Source organism: Oreochromis aureus, linkage group 2 (genome assembly GCF_013358895.1).
Source record: "Oreochromis aureus strain Israel breed Guangdong linkage group 2, ZZ_aureus, whole genome shotgun sequence".
In the NCBI taxonomy this organism is placed as follows: Eukaryota; Metazoa; Chordata; class Actinopteri; order Cichliformes; family Cichlidae; genus Oreochromis; species Oreochromis aureus.
This window is the reverse complement of record NC_052943.1, coordinates 6,354,983-6,374,083: the sequence shown is the minus strand read 5'-3', so window position 1 is coordinate 6,374,083 and position 19,101 is coordinate 6,354,983. Positions and strand designations below refer to the sequence as shown.

At 39.2% G+C, this 19,101-nt stretch overlaps 2 protein-coding genes across 2 annotated transcripts; one reads left to right on the top strand and one right to left on the bottom strand.

Moving 5' to 3' along the window:
* Positions 1-15,094: 15,094 nt before the first annotated feature.
* On the bottom strand, positions 15,095-17,550 carry foxi3b (forkhead box I3b). The gene is made up of 2 exons (XM_031733346.2): positions 16,405-17,550; positions 15,095-16,292 (listed from the first exon to the last, which is right to left on the bottom strand). Exons 1-2 carry the CDS (start codon positions 17,003-17,005, stop codon positions 15,715-15,717), a joined length of 1,179 nt encoding a protein of 392 aa, XP_031589206.1. The 5' UTR covers positions 17,006-17,550; the 3' UTR covers positions 15,095-15,714.
* A 220-nt stretch (positions 17,551-17,770) lies between these two features.
* Positions 17,771-18,879, top strand: syce3 (synaptonemal complex central element protein 3). The gene is made up of 3 exons (XM_031733347.2): positions 17,771-17,919; positions 18,173-18,282; positions 18,433-18,879. Exons 2-3 carry the CDS (start codon positions 18,174-18,176, stop codon positions 18,615-18,617), a joined length of 294 nt encoding a protein of 97 aa, XP_031589207.1. The 5' UTR covers positions 17,771-17,919; position 18,173; the 3' UTR covers positions 18,618-18,879.
* The last annotated feature ends 222 nt before the right edge of the window (positions 18,880-19,101 follow it).

Below are 19,101 nucleotides of genomic sequence, written 5' to 3'. Positions count from 1 at the left end.
AAATACCAATACTGCTTGTGTGCTGTCTGGTCAGTCATTCATCTCCAGCGCTGCTGACTATATGTGATTCATCTTTATGAGACCATCTCTCTCCACTGGCTCTGGAGCCAAGCCCCAACTCTAATTATATAGCCTGACCTCTGAGAACCCATGACCAGATCTCCAGCATATGTTCAAGAACCTTTGGGTTATACTTGTTTACAACACTTTATGAGATTTCAGAGATGCTTGTACCTCTGCAGCCAATTACTCTGCTAGTCTGTGTTCCCCAGCACTGACTAATGATTGTAAATGGTCACTAACAAGCTGCTGCAGTATTTTTTACCCGGTTATTTAGTGCATCAGTAACACACTGTGGGAGTAAAGCTCCCTTTTTCTTAATTTCATGCTCCAATGGCTGCATGTCTGAAATAAACAATCTGTTTAGTAAACAGTGATGGTGAATGGGAGCTGTGGAATGAACATAAGAAAATCGTGTAGAATTTGCGTCCATGTGGAGAATCGTGTGAAACGCAGTGCGCACATTCCTTGACAGTGAAAGAGACAAATGGAGACGTTTGTGAAGCACCTGAAGGGGGAGGATGTAAATGTTTTATCTGTGTGCTAGAGGGCTAAGGAATAATTATAGCCAGAGCAGTGATGTCACAGTGAGAGACAGCTTTGTGTTAGTCAGCATCCAGCTGACATTCTTGTCCTACCTGTGCACATGTTCATTTATACCTGTGATTGAGTACATGCTCCTTTTATTTCACCTACCACTTATACACATGCAAAATCATTGTTCCCCCTGCCTGTTTATGACCTGATTACCTCTGATCACTTACTTCTGGCTTCATGTCAGGCTAACAGAAGTGCTAATGAGAGCCAGTGGTAACCAGTGGATACCAAAGGCCAGATGAATAACCTTCTGGACCTCAAATACATTTAAATCTGAAGTGGGTGATGAACACAAAAGTAAATTCATACGCATTACTGTTAGTAATTTATTCATAACAAATAAGGGGGGGAAAGCATACCAATATGTTGGAAGTGTACCACAGAGTGAAGAGTACAGGAGTGTGTTCCTCTTTAGTTTAATGGTGCAGCATGATTGAATAAACTGCTAGTCTGCAAATATCAGGTAGGAACTAATAATCCTGGGGGGATGAGGGAGGGGCTTTAAACATTAAAATGTATTGCTTTATTAATAACTGTCACAACCCAGGACCAGTTATTGAAATGCCCATATGTCTCGCATGCCAGTTTATGTGTCTGTATATTTAGTGCTTCTGTCAGGGAAGAGTCTTCCACGTTAGATCCACGTATCGGTGATCGGAGACCCTTTCGGCCACCCCTTCAGTTCATTTTTCATTTTAAATGCAGTAACCTAACTGACAGCTCCCTGCTGCCACAGCAGCCTTCTGCAATTCATGTGTCACTCACTTCTTTTATCTCTTCTTGCTCTGCTTATGTTTATTTAAGTTAACCTTTTACAACCTTGAGCTTCTTTTTCTTCTTCTTTCTATCTGTCTGCACGCTGTTCCCTATCATCTCCTATCATCCTTCCAACCAAAACACTTGATTCTGCACTTTGGTTTCGTTCCCACCCCAGTTGCGTAACCTACATCTTTTTTTCTTTCTTCTAAATCTCTTTGCCTCGCTGTCTTTACTCATGCTGTCTCTCTATTTTTCACTGCCTATCAGAACGGATAAGCATTTTGACACCATGTTTCAGGTAGTGTTCAGCTTCTCAGAATCTGCACTGAGGCACCAGAAAATGGAAACGTCACTGCCGCCACATTTGCCCAGTGATTTGCTGTCATGCGACAAATGGAAATGTCACAGGACTGCCCATGAGAGGGACACAGATAAATCTCTCCTAAATGACTGTGACGGCTGCCATGTCCAGGAGGAACACATATGAATTAATGTGGCGTAGACGCCGCTGCTCTGAGTGTGCTGTCATGTCTCCCTGTGACTGCGTATCTGCTTGAGAGGTGGATAAAGTGCTTTCTGTTGTTTCTCTCTTCAGATATGAACATTAAATTGTCATTCAACTTTTTGTTTTTGCTCTTTTAGGGCTACTTGCCAAGGCGCTTGACTTGTTCCCTGGGTTTCACCTGAGGCATAGTTTATTGACGTTCTTTTGTGACAATTTTTAAAATTTTTTCTCTTTACATCGTCCTTCTGTCATCGCACTTGTTGATCTCCAGGTTTCTCCTGGCTCAAGTCCTGTCTCCAACCTTTGCCAGTGCATTAGCTTTTATTCACTCCTGTCAAACTCATATACGTATACACAGACTGTCAGATTCATTATTCATCTTCGCTCCTTCCCACATCTTCCTGCCTTTCATGTCTTTGTTGTTAAAGTTAGGAGGAAATCTTTTCATCCCTTTTTTGCAAGCTATCACTTTTGTGATGTAAACTGCCTGGTCTCTGAAGAGCAGAATATTCACAAAAGTATAATTAAAATGCTCTTAAAACAATGCTCACAGAGCATGGCACACCCTTCTGTTTGGGACTGGGAAAGCAGCACAAAGCAACCTTAAGACTGCTAACCGCGACTGGATTTGATCATCAGTAAAGAATGATTAAGAATTTGACTCTCTGAGGATTAGAAGCATCCTGAAAAAAATAATGGCTCGATGGGAAACTCTCACACTGCTTAGACAGCCCAAGAGAACCACACTCTATACTCACAGTTTTGAATAAGAACTGACAATAACATTGAATCAGTATCATACCAAAACAAGCTGTGTGGTTTTCTGGTCTTTTAAAGCCTTTACACAGATTTTCATGATTAATTTATTAAATATAAGAATCCCTACTGAGATCTTTTATTTATTTATACATGTTATTTTGCCAGCGATAAGCAAAATGTGCAAGCCAACCAGAAGTCATCTAAAATTCAGTCTGGGCTCTATGCCCAAAGCTCAGATGACCCACAATAGTTTATGTTTTGGCGTTCTGAACACAAAAGTCTTGTTTTTGCTTTAAAAAGATTCAAAATTGAAAAGATGAAAAATTAATGTATGAAAATTCACCTACATCAAAGAGGAAGTACACCCTGTTTTCTGCGCTCCTAATTTCATCATTTTTGAAAAGATGCCCAATACCAAACCACAGGCAGTATTTTACACTGTTCCTCTCTCCTGACATCCTCAATAGATACTGAGGAACACTGGATCCAAAATTTCAAATTTGGGTTCATCACTCACCTGTTTCCACTGAATTTACGTGCAGTTCTTGTGTAATTTGGCATACATCAGCCTTGTAAGAATGGCTTCTTGACCGTCACCCTTCCACTGAGACCATTTTAGCCCTGCCACTTCCTCTTTTGTTCCTCCTCTTGTCCAGTTTCCTCAAATGTTTGAAGGACACACTGCACACCACAGTGACATCTGCGTGTTTTCAATCATCAGTTTGCCAAAAAGTGCTATTTTTTGCCTGTCAAACTATGTTCTCTCAGGCATTTTTATAGACATTTTCTTTTAGTGATAAGAAATCAAAATTTGTTCTTTGCTAGTTTGTCTGCTATGACTGTGGTGTTTCTTTTATGTGATACAGTGATATGTACGACAGTGTTTTAAAACACCATCAAAAAGCCTGAAGAATATTCACGACATCTTTAAAAGAGTATAAGAAAGCCTCTTCTCTCAAAAACAAGCCAACAGATAACCAACATGGCAGCATGCCTTAGATTTGCAAACACAAACACACAATACTTCTAGGAAAATGTCCTTAAGCAGATGAGACCTATGTAGCTATGTTTGACTGTAATTCACAACACCAAGTTTAGTGAAAACCAAACACAACATACCAGCACAAACACCAACTGTCAGCACAGTGAAGGGGTGATGATGCGGTTGTTTTGCTGCCCCAGGATGTGGACACCTTGCAGTAATTGAGTTGACCATGCACTCCTCTGTATACCAAAGTATTCCAAAGTAAAATGTGAGACCATCTGTCTGACAGCAAAATCTTGGATGAATCTGGGTCATGCTACAGAACAAGCACAGCAGAAAATTTACAACAGAATGGATGGAAAGGAAAACAAGTAAGGTATTTCAAAAAATCATCAATACATAATTTTTTCTGGCGTCCTAATATGTAAAACCTTAGCTCTGAAAGACACAGTACTTTTGGTTTTACTGTGAATGCATATTTTTCTATTTATATCTTGAACCACATTGTCTGTACTGTACAGTTGCAATGAGAGCTGCACTTCATACATAGTGGATCTATTAGGAGAGCAGTTGTGTCACTGCTTTCCTTGGGATTTGGAATTCAGCCCAGAAGGAGGGGTAAAAAAGAATAATCCAGTGTGAAATAAGCTGCTTACTCCCTCGATGTTAACATCTTATTTTCTGTCTTTAGCTGACTTCCACTTGAAATGGCTGCAGGGAGTTTTTTAAGCATCTGTATTGGAAGGCATCTGGACTGTGCACAACAACCCCAAATCGTGTTTTGTTTTTCATTATTCCAGCCAATAGTGTGAAATAATTAGCTTTAGGAAAAGACAAATTGCAGCTTGGTATAACATCAGACACCCACCTGAAATATATATATATATATTTAAATATTATGTCATAGTAACTGGGGCACAGAAGATTTGGAACATTTTATTCTCATGATTTAAAATATATATATACCTATCTGCCCCCAACCATATCCTTATCAAACTAGCATTGATATTTTCTGTGATACAATAATAATATTATAGCATCATTGTTTATTACACTGTAATGGATTTATTGTAACCAGGAGCCACACTCTCGTGCCAGAGCTCCAGCTTGCTCTACTCCATGGGTGAGCTGGGATTCTTATTAAAGATTTAAAAGTTTTAAAAACAGAAAAAAAGAAACATTATCTCTACATTAATGGGAACAACCAAAAAGTGTTCCCTTTCTACCAGAACTTCAATTTTATACTTCAATAGTTCCCTAAGTCATCACACTAACCAACTGTTTGGAAATGTGAAACACTCAAAATCTGAGTTTGCAAGCTTTCACTGACTCAGTCATTTAGTCCCTTCTGTCCTCAATGTTAAACTTCAATCATATGTAGGAATCAGATGGATAATTGTGGAAAAATGTAGAAACTAAAATATTGCTAGGATGAACTCCAGGACGTGCCAAGGTAGGAGAGATTCTTAAATGGAGAGTTTAGCTCCAGGCAAAACTATGAACACACGTTTTAGCCATGTTATTATAAGGGCTGGGGGAGTACCTTTTATTTTTTCTTCCGTTTTCTTTAAAAAAAAAAAAAATTGAAACGAACTTGGCTTTTGTGCTTGCTGGGTAAGAATCTGTTGTTGCTGCACACTGGTTTTTGAAACAAAGTATGACATATGAGAAATTCTGTGGTTTGCTTTTTTAAAAAAATCTCTGAACATGGCCAGGCTTGCTGTTAACCCATATCGACCTGCTCTACCGTCTGTTAACGGTAGCTTCATATGAACCATACAGGAATTTTCATACCTTATCAGCAATTAAACAAACAAACTAAATTCCAGCTGCTCTTCAGCTCTGTTCTTGATCCAAACCACATTTTAACCTTCCTTTATGTTGGCACACGAAGCTTCACTTTTGTGTTTATTAACCCCAACAAAAAGTCGGCCAAAGAGGAAACGAGTCCATGTTTACGTTAAGACAGAACATTGCAACATCCAGTTTTTTACAAATCTCCAGAGACCCCCCAGGTACAGTAATGCTTATGTGTTGAGGCGGTAAACTGCGCTCCAACCATCTGCACTTTCTAACTCAATCGCTTTCTGTGTGTTTTACCTCCTCTTGGATGTCAGGCATTATTTGGCCAATCGAGTTAAATGTTTTGTGTCCCGTTATTCTGCTCAAAGTGCTCAAAAAGTGAATCATGTGTGATGTGTGAATCCATTAACCATTCTGGCAGATCTCATAGGATTTAATGCTGATTCGTGTCATCTCTCAGCTGGGTCAAAGGACCGTGTTCGATACTTCAAACTGCTGAAAATGGTGGTTATGTCAGCTTATTGTAGCAGGTGGTTGTCTCTCTTACCTTAGACACAGCATGCCAGTTCATTGCTGGCTTTAATATTGATCTGTTTAAACCACTCTGATGTATTTTTTCTCTCACCACTTACCTTTATAAAATCACCGTACTGACAGTGATAGTGTCTTCTTCCAGGAACACCCCTTCTCCCCGGAGCATGCCCTGTCCCTTTTGCCTTTCTGCTTGAAATTCAGATGAGTCGAGGTGTCAGCAGTGGTTATCGTCTGGACTTGGGTGACATCTCATTCGGTTCTGCAGGGGGGAGATGAGGGTGGACAGGGAATTCATCTGTGCTGATGGGGCGATGGTATAAAAAGAAAGAATGAAGGTGTCAACATACTTTTCTTGTGTTCTGTGGTGTGTCTAAAATAATTTCATTGTTATTGTTGTTGTTGTGTCTTAAATAAAATAAATAACTGCCCCCTACTTCTCTGTGAGTCACCCATTCCTCTTCAATAATAGATTTAATGTCATCAAAAAGGCTCATTCTGTGACAACGTATTTTGAGGTCCCATAGTGACCCATGCAACACAGTTTTACCTGTCTCGAGAAGCATTTGATCAAGGACTAAAAACAAGAGCGCAAACACCAGCATAGATTTATTAACAACTGGACTCCTGTAAACAGCGGCCAGTGAACGTAGCAGAAAACGACTTTCACAACATCTGTCGTATTTGCTCCGAGCACAATATAAGCGATAAAAGCGAGTTGGAGGGAACTCAAAATTGCTTATTGACAAATGTTGGCAAACACAAAAGCATTCACAATGCTGGTGAAAGACGAACTGCAAAATTATTCCCCTTTTGTCCTTCCCACTGATACTGTAGTGCCAAAATGTAAATTTCCATTGACTTCTGATTCAGCTCAGAAATCTCTCTGCACGCTGCAACTTTCAAAAATACAGTTAAACAGACAAAAAAAAACGGGCAAAGCATCTATACCACGTTTGGACAATTTGTTAAAATTAAATAGAGGTTTATACTGTTTGATTAAACATCTTAGGTGAGTAGCAGGCTCTCGCGGAAATCAGTTTAGTGTAAGCTGCTGAAGAATGTGGTGTCCACCTTATTATTAGTAAGGTAGCCACCTTGTTTGTTGGAGTGGCTGGTGTCTAAAAAGATCAAAGCTGGCTGCACTGATGTGTAAGGAAGGATTTCCTGCAGCTGTAGGATCAGACTCATCTGCATGGTGCGGTAGACTCATCCACCCACACACACACACATATATTCACTCATGGATGCACACACACACACATGCGCGCGCACACGCACGCACATACTGTTCCTCCTTTTGCCACGGGGATAAAGGCACACCAATTAGTATGCACCAGCTTATTTACCAGAAAAAAACAAGCCCAATGGGAACACAAAGGTTCAGAAGGCTATGACCGTGCATCCAGCCTGGACAAACAAAGTTTTACTGCAGCGAGAATAATTACGCAAGCATGAGTTTCTCAGATGTGTAGAAACTGTCATTTCCTTGGTAATGGACATTATAAAAACACAAAGACGCTGACATGGCGTTCTTTCTATGAAGAGTGAAGGTTAAAAAATACAAGTAAATTCTTCCTCGCTGGTCCTGCCACGTCATATGAGTGATGCATCACTCTAACTGAAATATAAGATTTCCAGGAATCTGGAAAAGTGGAAAGCCTTGTTGTCTCATTGGCTGCATGTTATGCACCTGGTTTTCTTGGAATTCAAGAATGAAACTCTTTCTGCATTTAGATAAGAGCCATAAAGTAGTTTAGTCTTAATGATTTGATAAGGTTAATCAGACTGTGTTGGTACAAATTTGAGAGAAAATGCTTCAAGACACCTAAAATATTAATATTTTTTTGTTTGTTTTGTCAAATTTTTTTGTGAACTTCCACACCAGTGTGATAGAAGATGTATGCATCATATGCACCATATATGTGGACGGACATGGGTTTGTGTTGTGTGTTTATGCTTGCTGATTACTTTTTTGGATGTCAGTGTACTTGTTGTTTAAACAAGGCACTGGCTAACAGTATACTGTGCTCTGGAGTCCTTGGTGGAATAGACTGGAAAATATATTCTGTTTTAACAACTGTTGTGCAGATATGAAATGTATTTGTTCCAGCTCTGGGAGCTACTTGTGCTCCCCGGTGTTTACCTGTGTGGTCACACTTTAGTGGTGTTTGTCTATATATTATTATATATAATTTCTATCCTTTTTGCTTTTCAGCTGTCTCACCACTTTCCTCTTTACCAGTGGCACCTTATCAGACACATCCTCTACCCACGTTTGTTAATCCTCCAGGCTCTCTGCTCTCTCCCATTCTCTTACCTAATTTTTTTTATCTTTAACCTCAAAACCACTAGAGCCCAGAACAGCCCACCAATTGTCTACTGTTATTTTAATGTTCTAGTGTTACTTATTACTGTGGAAATTCATCATTAAGAAGCTTATGTTTATGTTTTACTGATGTGCAAATCATAAAAGTTTTTGTGATCCTTATTGAGAATAGCCATCCAGCCACAGGCTACTGCTACATCAGACAGTCAAAGTCAAATTCTACATCTGTCAGTTTGAAATACAAGCACAAACATAATCAATAACACAATAAAAATGGGATATGGGTGACTCTTCTTCACATATAATAAATTATAGCTATACAGTACTGAGCTAAGTCTTGAGTCACCCTTCACTTCTTTATATCTTATTAGGAAAACGAGATAGGTGCAAGGATTTATTGAAAGGAGTAAAAAACAGTTCTCCAGACTTCTTGAATGACTTTCAAAGCTCTTGTTTGGATGTCGGCTGCTTTTTGTTCTGTTCTCTGTAAAGTTTACCTTTGAGCTCTGGGGAGGCCAATCTATGACTGATAGCGTTCCATTGTTTGTTTTTCTGTCTCTTCTTACTGAATTTGAAGTGTTTGGGATCATTTTCATGCTAAAGAATGAAACTGTAGCCAATCACATTCCTTCATCGACCTCCACAAAATGTATCAAGTACCAAAAAAACAGAGTTGCTGTGAAAAAAAGTGGCTTCTCTATCTTTGCTGCAGATAACACAGTATTAAAATGTGGCAGCTCTACATTAAGAAATAAATATTAAAGAAAACAAAACAAGTTCATCACAGCACATGGAAACACACACTGAATAGAAAGCTTCAAAAGTTCCTACAATGACCACTAGATGGTCTCTTGGTATTTAGGTAACTCTTTCTACACCTGGCCAGGTTGCTACACAGTCCTTAAAACTCACCTATAACTACGATATGAAGCAACGGTACATAATTAAACATACATACATACCTGAGTGAAAGTGGACCACAGATAGTTTGTAACAGTGAATGTCCACAGGCTTTGTCGTAAAAGAGTTTTAAAAAAACTGACATTCATTTTTGATTCATAATTAATAGTGATTAATTAAAATATCTAACCAAAGGGGTGCGGTGAAGATCCTTGTTCTTGTCACTGAGGCAGCCACACTCTTATTTTGGTATTTGGTAATTGAAAAAATGTCATACTTAGCATGCTTAAAACTCATCACCATGATTTTAAAGCTTGCTGTAACGTAAAGGAAGTTTACTCCTTGTTAGCTAAAACACCGATAATATATGGAACAGTAGTGAAGTGACACATCTTGAGAACCTAACAGTTTCACTTCAAGAGGGATGAAAAATATCACCCTGTTAGATCTCAAATGAGCTTATAACAAACTGTCAGCCTGCAGGTACAGTCAGTTAATGATTAAAAAAAAGCTTTTGTTTTGACAACTTGGGAAAACTGGGGCCAGAGGGGTTTTTTTTTTTTTTTTTTAAAAGAGAGACTTGATCTTTGTTTCTGACATAAACCTCAAACTCAAGATTTTGACTTGTTGCTTAGTTTTAAAATGTGAAAAATATTTGCTTGGACTTAAATATTATCAGGAAAACCCCTATCTAACCAGATTGGCGTGGTGAAGAACCTTGTTTTTGTCACTGAATTCAGAGGAGTGTGTCATAACACACGGGCTATGAGGGATGCACCAGTCAGATGTTACTAGGCATGCAACGCCAACAGAACATTTCCTGTTATGCAAACAGTAGAACTGATATGTAATCCGCTATAGGTAACCTTCAGCTGCTGTTAGTAACAGGGTTGCTTCATGCTGAAGGGTTTAGGATTAGAACTGATGCTCTTTACAGTAGAACCACAGAAAAATAAGTGACATTATGTGACCTTATAAAGTTAGATGGGAGTATATCAGAAGGAAAGCTCAGGTGAAACTGTTATACCTGTCTCTCTCTCATTCACACACCTGTTTCTCCTGACTTTCATTCCTCTTTTCTCAAGTGCAAACCGAAACCTCTCCAGGGTCTCTTCCACCTGCTCCCTAATTTCACTACAGATCACAATATTGTCTGCAGACATCACAGTTCAGTGTCTTGTCCACAAACTCTTCAGCTCACCTTCATCTCTCTTCTGATGTGATATTAAAGGATCCACACTGATATACCAATAATAATACAAGAAATAGAATCCATTGTTGTCATTACAATGTTGACTCCCTGGTCACTTTATTATGTACATAATATCAGTTATTAAATTAGTTGATACTAGACGTTTGAGGAGAATCATTAAACTTCTATGAGTTGATAGGAAGGTAGCAGTAACTAAAAAAAAGAGTGATTACAAAGAAAGTATGCAGAAGACCATCTCTGAAGACCGTACCAGAGGCCAATCCTGTCAGCTAACAGCAGGAAACTGAGACTACAGTTCACACAGGACCATCATAATTGGCCAACAGACGACTGGAAAAATGTTGTCTGGTCTTATGACTCCTGATTTTTGCTGAGATATTTGAGTAGCAGATTCAAAATTTGGCATAAAAATGAAAGCATTGATTCATCCTGCGTTGCATTAATGGTGGTGGTCTAAAGGTGTGTGTATTTTTTTGGCATGCTTTGGGCCCCTTAGTACTAATTGAGGACTGTTTAAACACTACAGCTTAGCTGAGTATTACTGCCACCACATCTATCCTTTTATGACCACGGTGTAACTGTCGTCAGGGGGCTGCTTGCAGGATGATGCACCATGTCACAAACCTCATATTATCTCATTTCATCAATGAGCTCAAAGGTCTCAACAGTCAGATTTTAATCTCGCAGAGCATCTTTGTGGTAGAGTGGATGTTAAGCTGACAAATCTGCAGAAACTATGTGATGCTACCATGTAAATATGACCATAATATGTGAGGAATGATTTCAGCACCTTGTTAAATCTATGTCACAAAGAATTAAAGTAGGCAAAAAGAGGTCTAATCCCATATTAGCATGATGATCTGCTAAAACCTTTACAGCAATCCAGCTTACAATTGTCAAAAAACAATAACAATGAAAGTCGATAGATCCTGTTCTCAGGAAACATGGATTCAAAATGATTGATAATGCTTCCAATACACTAGTTCTGATATTTAAGTTTTGATTAAAAGGGTTAGACTTACTGACCAAAATACTAATACTGCCATCGCTTAACAAGACACGAGTGTGGATTTTACTTTTAGATACTTGTTAATTTTATATCTACCATTAACTAGTCCCATCAGATCAACAGTAAAATGCTCACAAATACTATTGGTCAAAAAAATGGGAATACGGGAAAAAAGGTTACACAAGTTACATAAGATGCTGTTCCAATTTCTTAGATTACTTATTCAGCTTAGCTGATTTGAGATGTATGTATACACTTTATCCCACTCGTCTTTCTTCATCTCCCTCCCTCTCAGCAAAGCCCTGTTCATATCGCCATGTTTACTGCATGTTGACATGGAAAATATTTTAGGGGGAAATAGGAATGATTCATATATACACACCGTCTCACTCCTTTCTGTGTTTGTCTTCAAACTTCACTTTTCCCCAAATCGTGTATATAAACCATGTTTAACAAGTGCAGATCACTCCCTGCTTTATTTTCTGGACTCTGGGACACAGGGATGCAGTACAGGGAAGGAGCTGCCGAAGATTTACACTTTTCTTAGGGACAACTGAAGGAATTTTCCTATGGACTATGGCTCTTGGACCAACCTGCTGAGACTATTTAGACACCTTAAAGTCTTCTGTTCTTTGTGTCATGAGGATCAGTGGCATTTCATTTGTCAACGGTTAATTTAAAAATGTGAAGAATTTTAAATATAAGAGTACTTCATGGACTTGGATCCTGGGATGTAAGACCTCGTACAAAGCTAGCTTTTTGCACTGACCTTTGAAAAGCATTGAAAACTAAAAGAGTGCTGAGTGACTTTCAAAACTTGCGTAAACCGATTTCCCTCCTTTCATCACCTGTGGCGTGTGTGGAGGTGTTTACACATAACAGCAAGCTGGTAATACAGTGCTGTGGCCATGGGTATGATGACATTTCTCCAGGCTTGATGTTCTACCGTTTACTAAACAGCTTTGACAGGACATGACTGTTTTAGTAAATACAGAAGGCGCGTGTGGCGTGTCCTTGTGTGTGTTTTGGGTTGCTTTGGTACCACAGCAGTTAGCTTTCTGTTCAGGTAGCAGTTATTCAAGGTGAAGTGGTGCATCTGCTCACTTTGGAGGAATAAACATGAACTCATTCCTGCCAGACCTTATTCTCTATACAGTGAGGTGTGATTTTTTTTTCCCACCCCTCACACATTTATAATCAGGAGAGTTCAGACAGGAAAGATCTCTCATGCACATCAGCTCTGGTATAATCGTTCTCTGTCTCAGTTTATAATATAAACACTACACACGGGCCATGCGTTCCGTTAGTTTGACAGGTGTGTGGAAGACAGCCACGAGCCAGGCGGCAGGTGGAGATGAGGATTTATAGATTTTAATCGGATCACTCTATTGAGCAATATTTCCACTGCCTAAGGCAAAGAAGGTTCACAGCTCTGTATGATTGATGGACGCTCTACTGGGTATCCCTGAGACACAGAAAAGCTACTGTGCCTCACAATAGATGCAGATTAGTTGTCAATACAAGTGCTTATTGGCTTAATTTTTCACTTTCACTGTCATTTTTATAAGGTAAAAACAGAGATTCAAGCACCTCTTAAAAGTTTTTATTTTGGTAGATGTGCAGTTTTGGACTCCGCAACAGATAAAGACAGGTGAGAAGAAATGCCAGGAGGGAAATAAAGAATAATTGGATGTTATATCACGTAAGATGAGTGCGTGATCTGTCCACATAAAGACAATGTTCAGTCTAAATCAATAAACAGACTAAGAGGATGGGGAAGTTCCAAAATACTGAAACATATTGTGTCAATAAAAGAAAATTGACTTTGGTTTCAGAGAAGTCTGTAAGTGAAATCCCTCAGGTTTTACCGTTTATTATCTGAAAGGCTCCACCTGGAATTCCAGATTACATGATTTCCAGCCTTGATGTGATAAACAGTTAAGAATTTGCATCGATTTTGAACTGTCTGCCTAAAATGACAGTCTCCTTTGGAGTCTCCGAGACAAAAGTCCTATAATGTTTCTGTTGGCAAAAGTACTCAGGCTTAATCGACTAGGCAAAAAGGACATTTACCTGCCAGTACAAAGTCTGAACACGATATGGAGCAGGGGGGAAAAAATAAACTAATTGGCTGCATGAACCTTTCAATGTGCCAAAGGATTTAGAGATAGAAGTGCGACATGTTGGAACGCATATGCAGCAATACTGACTATACATTTCTCCTCTTACCTTTATCTCTGACTTCCGTCTCTTTGTCTTTTTCTGAATCTTCATATACTTGGAAATCATATTGTCTCCGAGAAGACTAATTCCCTGAATGAGTGGAAGAGTTGAGGTTTGGCATAAGGGTGGCTATTTTTCACACAGTTAAATCAGATATCCTAGCAAGTCTGACACAAGTAATAAAACAAGACTTTATGGCCCATGTGAATGCAACCTCTTTAAAATCAGTTATGCAAATTTTGACAGGTTGACCTCGTACACTTTGTCATTTGTGCCAAGATGTTAAGTTCCACCTGATCTGTTTCTGAAAGTGTGTCTTTTCCATCTTCTTTTTCCCCCTTCTTGTTCTTCTTGTTTTTGTGTTTAGTGTAAATGAGTGTCATGCTGCCTTTATTTCAGGGTAAATAAAGGCCCGAGGGTGACAATGATCAAAGAGTTTAGATCTTTTTAAATACCAAAAATCAACAAAAGAACAAATGAAAACAACCAAGACAATAGGCATCGCTTTTAATGTTTTTTTAATTATCATTGGTAGATGGATTTTTCAAATTTTCACGAATCTAGTTTACATGTATACTTTAATAAATTCCAAGTGCTTAAATACAAAATGTAACTTATCTTGTTATATGGCTGTGCTGGTAAGAACTACTTTGTCAAGATATATAAATCCAATTTCTTGGATAGATCTGACTTTACAAAGTTACATTAAAGTTGCACATTCAGTTTACAAAAGTTTTGTAATAAGTATTATTTCTTTATTAGATGTTATATTTTTTCTCCAAAATGTATACAACACTTAAATATGTATACGTTTTTGTTTTATTTATTGATGTACAAATAAAAAGCTTATTCTTGGCACTTTGATTTAATTAGTTCTCGTTTATTGTTAGGACTGTTCTCATTTGGTACACAGTTTTGACAGTATTAAAATTCATCGGGTAATAACAAATGAACATGATGTAAACTGGATTGAGCCGCTGTGTTTCATTTAGTTGGTAATTCATGCATCAGCATCTTTACTGCTGTTTTACAGTTGATCCCCTTTCCCCTAATGAAGCTGCTTGCATCCAGTCAGCAGTATGTGTGCACAGATGGTGTGATAGAGAATGATTTTAGTGTTTAGAGTAGGGAAGAGGGACAGCATGGGAATGTGGATTTTCACCGTTTAGGAGAATCAGTTAACTATCCATCACACAAAGATCAGGTTACACCGACATGCAGGTTCCACAGTACTGGTCATCGCTTTTCAGACAGGACTATTTTTTTTTTTTGTCACGAAGTGCTTATCATTTTATTTTTCTGTCTTTTTTTTGGTCAGTGTTTGTGATTGCCTATGGGTAGTTTAGTGACCGGGAAAGTGTAATTTATTTATCTCAAAATAAATAAATAAATAAATAAATGAATAATAAGGAAAATGCAGCTGTAACTCAAACCTTTTATTCATATCAAAATGCAACAAATATAGTACACACCATACATTGCAAATCCATTTTACACAATAAAAGTTGTACCGACAAACCAACAGCTCACATGTATAAAATTACACAACACATAAACATATTTACAAACTGCAATTACTGTTAGGACTGTAGGTCAATGAGATGCTTTTGTTTTAGAACTATAAAAAAACCATGGCATACATTCTCATTTTTACTTGTTTTTTACTTTACAGCAATAACTACACATGCTTTGTAGACAACAGAATAATTTACCTACTCTAAATATGCTGAGCACTGTAATGGTGATACCATCGGAGAATCATAGATAGCAGTGGAATAGCCTGATGTCAGCACGTCAGATCTAGGAGCGGTTTCAGGGAGTGACAACTGTAGTCCGCTGCAGCTGACTAAGCTGTTCCTGTGGGAATTAAAGACTTTTTACGAAGCTTTCGCACGCTTTGGTGATCTCAACTGTCTCAGTCAGCGCAAACACACTTTGTGTTTGTGTATTTTCTACAACGGACCCTCTCTTAGAAAAAAATAACCAGACGGATTTCCCATCAAGAGTCTCTTCAAACACCTTCTCCCCCATCAATGTCTTACTAAACCTCTGTGCCCTCACGATGATAGATGACACCTGTAGAACTCAGTGTAGGATAAAAATGACTGTTGGAGCCATTGTACTGATTGAGAATAGGGCTAGTGTAACCTAGTGAGGAGTGGCTGGGTGAAGAGGAGAGTGCAGGTGGAGCTGGAACTTGTGGTACCCACTCTGAACCACTGGAGTTGGCCGAGTAGGTACTAAAGCTTCCTGGCTGCGTGGGTCTATGTGGCCCATCTATAGGAACGTTCATCTGCAGCGGTCTGCTCAACCCACTACCTCCCACCTCATTTGTTCCCCCAGTGGAGACTCCAGACATTTCAGATAAGAAGCTGCTCAGGCACGGCCCGGGACCTGACAGTGAAGGTGAGGGAATCCTGTCCGCTGCGGGCGACATGTTTAGGCCGGGGTTGCTGGAGTGTTTAGGGCTGGCCCTCTCGCTGTCACCTGATTCTGGAGGCCCTGAACTGCCATCTCCACTGGACAGAGAATCAGACTTTCTCTTTCTTTTGCGACGGAAGTTCCCATTGTCGAACATCTTTTCACAGTTTGGGTCAAGTGTCCAGTAGTTGCCCTTACCTAAATTATCAGGGAGGAAAATAAGACTTTTAGAATGGAAGAGACGTAAATAGATTCCATTAAAGTAATTCAAAACACAACCATAACCATGCAAAATGCAAAAATTACATACCTGGGTCATCCTCATCTCTTGGCACTTTTTTGAAGCAGTCATTAAGGGACAGGTTGTGTCTGATAGAGTTCTGCCAGCCCGCTTTGCTCTTGTTGTAGAAAGGGAAATTATCAGCGACGTACTGATAAATTTGACTCAGTGTCAGTCTCTTGTCTGGTGCTCCATGGATAGCCATGGCGATGAGAGCAGAGTAGGAGTAAGGGGGGCGAACCAGCTTCATCAAGTCTTCTTGTGAAGGGAGGGAGAACCAGCTCAGTTCCCCTCCTGGACCGCCAGCACCAGGTGGACCCAGGTAAGGCCTCTGCATGCCATAGTGCTGAGGAACAAACGGAGGGCCGGGATTACCTGGCGGGCCGGTGGTAGCCAGGTACGGCGATGTGTTGATCCCAGAGCTGTTAAACCATAGGTAAGGGTTTGAAGAGGAGCTGGTGTAGTCACTTATCTCATAGGTGGTAGGAGTAGTGCGCTGAGGACTTGGCAGTGAAGGAGGAGGATAGTAACAGTCGCCGTACATGCTGAGTTCAGGGGGCTCCTGGCCGAGGCTCGGAAACTGCGGGCCACATCGAGGAGGAGACTGACTCTGGGCCTCAAATGAAGACATCGTCAAGTTTCTTCTCACTTCTCTGTCTCTTCTTAATTCTTTGCCTTTGATGTGTTTTCTTCTCAAGACTTCTCAGACTCTTTCTCTCCACTCCAAAAGTCCTGCTCTGCACTCTTGTCTTTGTCCTTGCTTGTATGTCAAGATGTCACCTGGCACACCTTTATCTTTTCCTCTGGAAACGCCCCCTCTATTTTGATTGGCTGTTTCTTCAGGTGAGCTCATTTTTTTTCCTGTTGTCAGCTAGTTAACTACTTGAGTGGAAAAATAATTTTCCACTCAGGGTGTTTGTCCACCATTTGTCATGTTTTTTGGATATTACAAGGATACTATTAAGTTTAACCTATGACAGACAATTTTGTTAACACCCTGGTTTATGATTTCTTTATAATCTTTACAAACAATTCATGTTAAACATATAAAAGTAGACTACTTGATTAACCGATCTCATTCAAAAATCCTTAAGAAGTAGCCTTAAGGAAACAGTATATTGTTCATGAACAAAACAATATATTACATCAATACATACTGTTAGATAACAAACAGGAAAAGTACTCACTTAATACTTCCCTTCAGCAGTAATGAGGAAAATGGGCTGTAAGCAGATTCAGTTTATATAACTCTAAGGGGACTATATTACCTCCTTGAAATATTATTGGATTCAGCAATGGAAGCCTGTATTACTGTTTCCTTAAGGCTAATACAGTCACCTACACTCTATTCGCATGATAGCAGGTTTTGTTACAATAGGTTTATTCAATTCATGTGTTAAAATAGTGCATTACTGTGTAGGATATTAAAACCTCATCACGGTTCAAAGTGAGCGTTTGTGACATGACAATGCGCATGTTTATTTTTGCTTTCTTACATTAGCGCGAGACCCTTATTTTCCAAAGCAGCCGACAAACTTTCTAAAGGTAAGTTTATAAGTTTTGAACATTACCTTCAGACTCCGGCGAGTAAACTCAAGTTTACTAGCCTGCCTCGACAAACGTTACAACATCTTAGTTTTATAAGTCTACTTTGCTAACTTTTTTTCTACCCTAACATCACCTTGCTAACAGTAACAGGCTCGTTCCTAGCGTTAGCTAACGTTAGCTATTTTCATGCGGAGGAGTTTGAAAAGGGGCATGTGATTAAAAAATAAAATAAAAATACGTGTGCAATCAGGATGGCCGACTCGTCCGCTCGCTCCGACCTTCCACGCATCAGCGACGACGACAAGTTGGAGATGAACAAGGAATTGGAGAGGATGATTGAAGACGTTGAGAGTATGTCAGGTACGAGACGTTAACTGTATTGTGGCATATTTACCTCTCTGTCACAGAGAGGTAAATATGAGCTCAGATAGCTTGGGCGTGAAGCTGACGTAACTAAATTAAATGTCTGAAACATGCAATGTCACTCTCTTCTTATCTGTCTGCCCGCAGCGCACCTGACCTGGATGGCCTATGATATGGTGGCACTGCGGACTAGTCCGGAGCTGGGAGCCTCTATGCAAAAGCTGAAGGAAGCTTATCTCAAATGTAGAGCTGCTGTCTGCGGAGACCCTGACCAGGAGTCACAGATTGACAAATATGCTGAGACTGCTGTCACAACACTTTCTCAGATGTGATGCTTCTTATAAGAGTTTTGAGTTCACAAGTACCGCACTAGAATTAACCTGTTTTAACTTTTAAATGTTAACATTGAAATTCCAGCAGATCTGTTTGTTTTTAGTAGCTGGAGGTGGGCATTCATGCCTTGTTTAGTCCTGACTACTTGCACTAAAACTGTATTTTGATGGTTAATTATTCATTTGAATGGACTGTAATGTTTGTTTTCTGACGATTAAACTGCCCTGGTCTGTGTAATTTTTTTTTTACAAAGATTTTAAATTAATTAAAAAAATTTAATGAAAATTGAAATAAGAATGTGTTCTGTCATTTTTTTCTTTGTTTTTTGGAGCCCTATCCTAAATGTAAACAGTAAAATATGTGTTTTAATTGTACTGTTATGGATGACTTTTAGCTGAAATACAAGATTGCCATTCATGATTGTCTGTCACATTTAATTTACCTTGTTTATGCTGATAGGTGACTAATTGTTTTTTGTGTGTA